The sequence below is a fragment of the Crocuta crocuta genome, unplaced genomic scaffold (assembly GCF_008692635.1).
Source record: "Crocuta crocuta isolate KB4526 unplaced genomic scaffold, BGI_CrCroc_1.0 scaffold613, whole genome shotgun sequence".
Classification (NCBI taxonomy): domain Eukaryota; kingdom Metazoa; phylum Chordata; class Mammalia; order Carnivora; family Hyaenidae; genus Crocuta; species Crocuta crocuta.
The window spans coordinates 515301-523015 of NW_027528880.1; the positions used below are offsets into that span (position 1 = coordinate 515301).

The 7715-nt window shown below is 67.2% G+C and overlaps 1 protein-coding gene across 1 annotated transcript in view; it reads left to right on the forward strand.

Moving 5' to 3' along the window:
- COL9A3 (collagen type IX alpha 3 chain) overlaps positions 1 to 7715 on the forward strand; it is a 17018-nt gene that overhangs the window by 3812 nt on the left and 5491 nt on the right. Inside the window, exons 6-21 of the mRNA XM_077756810.1 lie at positions 594 to 629; positions 1202 to 1255; positions 1604 to 1645; positions 2984 to 3040; positions 3394 to 3447; positions 4073 to 4126; positions 4381 to 4509; positions 4886 to 4939; positions 5360 to 5413; positions 6045 to 6098; positions 6190 to 6243; positions 6410 to 6454; positions 6547 to 6600; positions 6675 to 6728; positions 7148 to 7201; positions 7299 to 7370. Coding sequence (XP_077612936.1) covers positions 594 to 629; positions 1202 to 1255; positions 1604 to 1645; positions 2984 to 3040; positions 3394 to 3447; positions 4073 to 4126; positions 4381 to 4509; positions 4886 to 4939; positions 5360 to 5413; positions 6045 to 6098; positions 6190 to 6243; positions 6410 to 6454; positions 6547 to 6600; positions 6675 to 6728; positions 7148 to 7201; positions 7299 to 7370 — 921 coding nt within the window. The remainder of the gene's footprint in view (positions 1 to 593; positions 630 to 1201; positions 1256 to 1603; positions 1646 to 2983; positions 3041 to 3393; positions 3448 to 4072; positions 4127 to 4380; positions 4510 to 4885; positions 4940 to 5359; positions 5414 to 6044; positions 6099 to 6189; positions 6244 to 6409; positions 6455 to 6546; positions 6601 to 6674; positions 6729 to 7147; positions 7202 to 7298; positions 7371 to 7715) is intronic.

Below are 7715 nucleotides of genomic sequence, written 5' to 3' on the forward strand. Positions count from 1 at the left end.
GGACACCGGCCCTGCGGGAGGCCATCCCAGCATTCAGACCTCGCAGGGGATCACCAGCCTTACGGGCCACCTCCTCCTGGGAAGAGGGACCGGTGAGGACGGCTGGCTCCAGGCTTTCTGTAGGAGCCTCCGGTGGGAGCGCCCTCCGGGCCAGCCCTGTGTCTTCAGGGTGCAGGGGGGCAGCAGTAAAGGGCAGACAGGGCCTGGCTGCCCAGGCTTCTGGGCTCCGTCTTGTGGGCTGAGGCCAAAGCTCTCAGCGACCTGAGAGTGGGGGGCTTGCCCGGAAGGCTTACACAGGCCTGGGGCACTTGTGTGTGGCTCAGGTCGGCCCTAGCGCTGGGCCTTCCTGGGGGGGTGCCTTGCCTGCTCTGGGCTGCTTTCTGCGTTCATTTCCAACAGTCTGGATGGATTTTTCTCACCAGGATTATTGGCAAAAGAACTGTCCCCGGCCACTGGGCCTCCGAGGTCCCCCCGCGGCCTCAATCTTCTATAAAACGGAGAGCCCTCCTTCGGAGCCGGGGAGGGGGCAGGTTTGCACACAGAGTCCTGGGCGCCTGGGCTCAACCCACTTCTGACACTCTTTCCTTCTGCAGGGAAGTCTGGGCCCCCCGGGACCCCCTGGGCTGGGGGTGAGTATCGCTTCCCCCTCGCAGTGGGACTCTGAGTGGCTGAGGGTCTGACGGGGGCGGGGTGCCCTCCGGGAGCCCTGAGAGGCATGTCCAGCCCTATGGCCTGCTCTCCCTCCAGGGCTTGGCTCCTGGGCCGGGTCCTGGGCCACTATCCGGGCTGTGCCTGTGCCCTTTCTGCCCCAGGGAGGGCCTCCTGCACCAGGAGTCTGGGGTCCCCCTCCTCCAGCCCACCTATCTTATGGGGGGGGCGGGGGGTGGGCAAGCGGGCTCCGTCCCCAGCACGTTCTGACCCCATGCTTGGCACNCTTCCTCCCCCCTCTGCTCATTTCCTTCCCCCCCTCTTCCCCTCACTCCTTCCACCCTCCTCCTCCCCCATTTCCTTTCTCGCGGCCATGATGGAAACCCCAGGTGACATTCAGGGACAAGGACAGGCTAGGCCTCGAGATGCGCTGTGGACATGTGCACGGGCTGGGGGGATGGGCAGGCAGTGTGGGAGTGTCCCCGTGAGGGCACAGGGAGGTGGAGGCTGGTCCCACTCTACATAATGTCATAACCCTCCCCCCCCCACCCAGGGACCCTCTGGACTTCCGGGCCTCCCTGGCCCCCCAGGACCTCCTGGAGCCCCTGTAAGTACCGGGCAGGGGACCCCAGAGCTTCTCTGAGGTCGTGCCAGGCACTGATGACGCGGCTCTCCTGTCCCCAGGGCCCCCAGCCACACCCATGGTGACTCCCATGCATTTCCCAGACACGGGCCGAGCCCAGGGCCCACGTGGCAGCCGGTGGACAGCCTGACCTGGGACAGGCAGGGCGTAGGCCCAGGGGCCACCCACTCCCAAGGGCAGGTGGTTTCTGTCCTTAGTGCCCCACACTGGCCATGTGGGGGATGAAGGGCCCGAGTCCCCTGGTCCCGGAGTGCTGGGTGGCAGGAAGGGGGGGGGACACCGGTGTCCAAGTCGGCTGTCTTTGTGTCCCAGGGTCACCCAGGGGTCCTCCCTGAAGGTGCTACTGACCTGCAGGTAGGTAGTCGCCGCCATTTGTGAAGGGGGCTGGGGTGCCTGTCTTGGGGGGAGGGGGCATCGGCCCAGCCCACTGCCTCGGGGACCCCGTGGCCTGTTCCCTACCCATGGGTCCGTGTGGGTGGCACCAGCTCTGAGCGCAGCCTCAGCACGCCAACTCCGCCCACTGCCTGGCTGTGCCCCACCCCGCCGCCCCCCCCCGCCCTNAGCACCCCCCCCACACCCCTCTGCTCCTCCTCCCCTCCCCTGCTCGCAGCAGTGTGAATGGGAGTCTTAAGTGAAACAGAAGCAAATTGTAGACACCAGCTGGTCCCTGGCACAGCCGGGCTCTGAGCGCTCAGCCACACTCGGCCAGTGTCGGCTGAACCGGGTGGCCCCGAGGGTTTCCCCAGCAGAGAAGGCTCCGGACTGCCTCTGGGACTCATATCTGTGAGCTTTGTCACTGCTGTGAAAAGCAAGACCCAGTCTGGGGCAGCCCCAGGCCGTTCTCCGCTGTGCGTCTGGTGCTCCCGAGGGAAACCCTCTGCTGCCAGTGCTCTCGGCTCCACCCCCACCCCCCGCTTGGTGTCCAGAGTATGTGACTAAGGGTGTCCCAGAGGGAGGGTTTAGGGATCTTCCGGAATCAGGAGAATGGCTGGGTCCCTGGCCGTGGGCCAGGCCAGAGCATCTGGGACAGAGCTCGATGGCCCTGGCTCTGTGCCAGACGAGCTGCGGAATGATCTAGGAAACCCAGAGCCATCCCTTGGGGTTACTGCGCCCTGGGCGGGAAGCGTCCCATCTGTGCCTGCGGGACCCCCATCCGTTCCGAGAGCACACTTGTGCACTGACGAGAGCTCGGCCCAGGAACACAGGATGAAGGCCCCTTTTTTATTTTTTTAACGTTTATCCATTTTTGAGAGACAAAGTGTGACTGGGGGAGGCGCAGAGAGAGGGACACACAGAATCTGAAGCAGCTCCAGGCTCTGAGCTGTCGCACAGAGCCTCACACAGGGCTTGAACCCACGAACTGTGAGATCATGTCCTGAGCCGAAGTCGGACGCTGAACCGACAGAGCCACCCAGGCGCCCCAATGAAGGCCCCTTTGTGAAGCCAGCAGCCACTGTGCTGAGCGTCGGGAAAGGGGAGCTGGCTCCCAGTTCAAGTCCGCGAGGGGCCAGGCAGCCGAAATTCGGCTCTGTGCTGCACCCCACAGCCATACTGAGTGAGGACCCGTCCGGGCTCCCTGGGAGGCCCTGGTGTGGCCTGAGGTCCCTTCACTCATGTGGAATGGCCCGTCTCAGGGCCCCTGGGTGGGGACTTCAGCCTCGGTCCCGCTCTGACCACTCTGCTTTCCAACAGTGCCCAGCCATCTGCCCACCAGGCCCTCCCGGGCCCCCAGGAATGCCAGGGTTCAAGGTGAGCGGCAGCCATAGGGTGACTCAGACCTGAGCCCACCACCGCGGCCCACAGGAGGGCCTTAGAGGGGAGTCAGGGGGAGATGGCGTTCCAGAAAGCCCACCCTGGCTGTTCCAGGAAGAAAGGAGGGCTGGCATCCGACCCGGCCTGGGGCCTTGATCGGGCTGGGCACTGCCGGGTGTGACACTGGGACTGGCGGCCTTGAGGGCACTGCAGTCAGGGAAGCTGGCGTCGGCCCAGCCCTGCCCCTCTTGACCGGACCTCAGTTTCCCCACCGGGGCTGGCAGCCACGCGGGCCTCTGTTCGGGCTGCTTGGGGTGGGCTGTGACTCCTCGCCCACCGCTGGCTTTCAGGGGCCCACCGGCTACAAAGGGGAGCAAGGAGAGGTCGGCAAGGACGGCGAGAAGGTGAATACGGGCCAGGGCAGGGCTGCCGGCCTGGGTGGCAGGGAGGGGAGGGGGCCTGCGGGGTGGGGGCTGGGGCCCCACCGGTGGTGGGTGAGTGAGGGGGTGCTGACTGCATCTGGGGTGCACTCTGCACGCCTCCTCTGTGGGGCCTGGCTGGTCAGAGCCAAGCGATTCAGGACAGGGTCTCTGGACAGACCCCCCACCTGCCTGGTCTCCCACGGAAGTTCCCTGCGCTCAGGCGGCCCCACTGGTGGCTGGAGAGGTCTCCTGGAGGTCCCTGCCACCTCCCCCTGTGGCCTCTGCCCAAGGAGAATGTGGGTTTGCCCTTACCCACAGGCTACAGGTGAGGCTGGCCCATGTCTAGTGTGGTGAGGCCACCACACGGGCAGCAGACGTGCCCACACCAGCCAGGCAGAGGTGTCTGGGAAAGGCTGGGGGCCTTGCTGGAGCAGAAGCCATGGAGACATTGCCCCCCGCCTCCCAGAGCAGGGCCAGTACCCCCTCAGCCTCAGAGGCTCAGCTGTGAATGGGGCTACGGCCCCCAGTGTATGGGCTCGGGGTGGGGGGTGACCACTGGGCTCGGACAGGTGCTGGGAGAGCTCACTGCCCCTCACCTCCATTGCAGGGTGATCCCGGCCCCCCTGGGCCCGCTGGCATCCCAGGCACCGTGGGGCTGCAGGTGAGTAGGGGAAGGGGCCGGACGTGGATGGGGATGTGGGGTCAGAGCCCCTTGGACTGCTTAGGGCTGCAGGGGACAGTCCACCGACACCCATAAGAGGGACCAGCCCAGGTCCTGCCTCTGCCGCACTGCAGATCCTAGGGATTGTGGGCCCCCCCCCCCCAGGGCCTGGCCTGAGGTCAGGTGCTTTGAGGGAAGACCCAGGGTATGTGCAGGCCGGGGGGGGCCTTGCCTTTCCAGCTTTCTTCTTACAGGGGCCTCGGGGACTTCGAGGTCTGCCGGGGCCAGCCGGGCCCCCTGGGGATCGGGTAAGTCAGCCCCACATCACATGGAGAGGGGCCGTAGGGAAGTGGGATGGAGGCCTTGGAAATGGGGGAAGGGGGGCAGCTTGGGACCCCTGGGTGGCTGACCAGGGAGGGGCCTGGGGGGGGTGNTGGCTCCCCGCAGGCCTAGGCTCCCTGTACCCTTCCCCTTCCTCACTCAGACGCCTCCCTCAGTGCCCTGGGCTGCGCCGTGCTGGCCCTTCCGGGAGTGGAGTCCTCTTGTGGGCACGNGGAGAGGGGCTTGGGCTTGCAAGGGCTGTTCTCGCCGGGACACTGGGACTCACTCCGGACGTGTGTGAGGTGCGGTCAGCATCCCTCTGGCCTCTGTGCCCCTCTGACCACTTCCGGAAGGAGCCTGGCCAGTCTCCCCTCGGTCAGGCTGTCCCGCCTTCTCAAGTGGTTAATTGTCCCCATCCCCCGACCCCTGCCGTTTCAGGGTGACAGAGGCGAGAGGGGCCCAGATGGGTTCCGTGGCCCCAAGGGTGACCTTGTAAGTAAAGTGGCGCTGATTCTCTGGGCTGTTCCTCCGTGGGGGGGGGAGGGGCACAGCGGCCGGGTGGCAGGCGGTCCCGATGGCTCTGACAAGCACCCAGCGGGCAAGGGTGTAGGACCAGACTCCCGGGGCGCCTCTGGCCACTGCACACCCCCCGCCGGAGGCCCCGCGCGGTAGCACTGGACCCTGCCGCCCAGCTGGGAGATGATCAAGCAATGAGGGGACAGTCCCAAGCTGGCATTTCCTGTGGACGCCCTCAGCCTCGTCCTCCAGAGGTCCGGGAGGCGGCCACGCGATGCCCAGCCCCGAGCACAGCCCCTGGCGCCAGGCCTGAGCCTGCCTGGGGACCAGGGACTTGGTCAGGAGGAGCATCCCTCTTCCTCGGGTCCCAAAGGGAGTGGCTTGTGTGTCTTTCAGGGCAGACCTGGTCCCAAAGGAGTCCCTGGAGTGGCGGGGCCGGGTGGAGAGCCGGTGAGTACCCGCGGCCTTCACAGTGCGGGGCAATGGCTGGTGTCCCTGCACAGGGCAGACCCCTGCTGCCCGATGGCCTCCCGTCCTCTGCACGTGTCCCCCCCGGGAGACCCTTCTTCTTCAACTGCCCTGGGCTGCCCCCGGCTGGCGTGCGGCCCTCACTCGGCTGAACGCTGCTGTCGCCGTCTGGAGACTCGGGTGGCTGAGTAGCCCGGAGCTTCCCACGTGGTCGGTCCCGACCTCACGGAGGAGGCAGAGCGCCTCAGAGACAGAAGGGTGGGCTGGGTAGCGCGGTGGGCACAGGTCGGGGGCATTCTGAGGGGCCTGGGGCACCACAAGGATGGGCCCCTGGTGGTGGCCTCTGGCTGCTCGCTCTCCTGCTGGCTTCCCAGCGCCGGGCCGTGCTCTCTGTTCCAAATTAGTCCAGAGCGTGGGATCGGGAAGGCCCATGTCCCTGCCCCCAAGCCTCCGTTATTCTCATCTGTAAAATGGGCCACGACAGACCTTCCCTGCAGTCATTGTGAAAACCCAGGGCAGACGTGCAGGATGACGGTGGCCTGGGGAGGGAGGGGTAATGGGGGACACTGCGCACCAGGCCTCACGCCACCCCCTCCCCACCCCCTCCCCCCAGGGTATGCCAGGCAAGGACGGCCGAGACGGTGTGCCAGGACTGGATGGCGAGAAGGTTGGTATTTGGCCCACGGGGGAGGAGGGGTCTGTGGGAGTTGGGCCTCCAGGGCCTCAGCACCCTGTACCCCTCCCCCTCCGCCCTGCAGGGAGAGGCTGGTCGCAATGGTGCCCCAGGAGAGAAGGGTCCCAACGGGCTGCCGGTGAGAACGTGGGCTGCCTTCGGTGGGGCCCAGGCGGTGCTGGCGGGGGCTCTGGGGACAGGGGTCCTCTCCTATGTGTCCCTGAGTGGGGGCTTGCGCAGGGGGAGCCCCCCACTCAGGGGTGCTCTGCCACGGGCTCGGCAGCCCTGACCTCTGATGTGTGCAGGGCCTCCCCGGACGAGCAGGGTCCAAGGGCGAGAAGGGAGAACTGGTACGTGGCTTCTCTGTCTTGCTGGGGGAGGGGGGTGGCGCCGGGGTCCTGGACGGACGGGCGGCCACTCAGGGCTCTCTCTTCCTGTGCAGGGCCGAGCTGGGGAGCTGGGTGAGGCTGGACCCTCGGGAGAGCCTGGCATCCCAGTAAGTGGTCCCCCTCCGCCCCTCCCCCCCAAGTTCACGAACCCTGCTGACCCCCGCTCCCCGACCTTGTGCAGGGAGACGCAGGTGTGCCTGGGGAGCGCGGTGAGGCTGGCCACAGGGGCTCGGCGGTGAGTGAAGGGGTGTAGTCTGGTGAGGGGCGGGGCGGGGAGGCACGTGGCCGGGGAGGCACTCGGGACACATCGGTGGGCTGAGCCCCCGGTGGCCCGGCTGTCCCGTCCTCGCTGAGGGAAGAAGTCGCGACGCCCGGCCGAGGACGGCAGCCCAGCAGTGTCCCGGGAGCTGCCCGCCCCCCACGTCCCACCAGAGACCGGCGGCCGGGGTCACGAGGACACCAGGCCCGGGCGGCCTGACTGACGGCCGGCATGGGGCCTGAGGCCGCGCCTCACCTCCACAACGCCAACCGCCCCCGCGATGCCCCGCGCCTCTGTCCCCGGCAGGCCGGCCCGGGCTGGGCACCCTCTGCCGTGTCTGCCCGGCACCCCTGGGGGGAGGAGACCTGGACCCACACCTCCCTTTTGTCTTTCAGGGGGCTCTGGGCCCACAAGGCCCTCCCGGAGTCCCGGGCGTCCGAGGCTTTCAGGTGGGTGAGGCTTCGGTGGGGGGTTCTGCCCAGTGAACCCAGGGGCCCCGCTGGGCTCCCCGCTATGGGTGCTGACGGGCTGGGTCCTTGTCCGCAGGGCCGGAAGGGCAGCACAGGAGACCCCGGTCTGCCGGGCCCCCAGGGCCTCCGAGGTGGCATGGGTGATCGGGTAAGTGGCCGTCCCGGCAGGGGCTCCCGGTCCCTGGGCCCCCGGGGGAGGAGGGCCGCGCGCTGTGGTGGCCGCCTCGCCTGTCGGGTTTGAGCTCAGGGCCAGACACAGGGTTACGTTGCTTTAAAATAACGGTTTATTTAGAGTCGTGGATTTTACACTTAACTGTCACTGCTTCGGACTTTCCTAGTGCTCTTGTGACCGTCGGTGGGTCCCTGTGGGTCCCGGGACGGCTGGGCCGGAGCACCCAGGGGGATGTGTGCCCCAGGCCCTGTGGAGGCCGCGCTTGCCTCTGACCTCCTCCCTGCAGACGAAAGGGGCCAGGAGCTGCCCTCCTGACCCCCC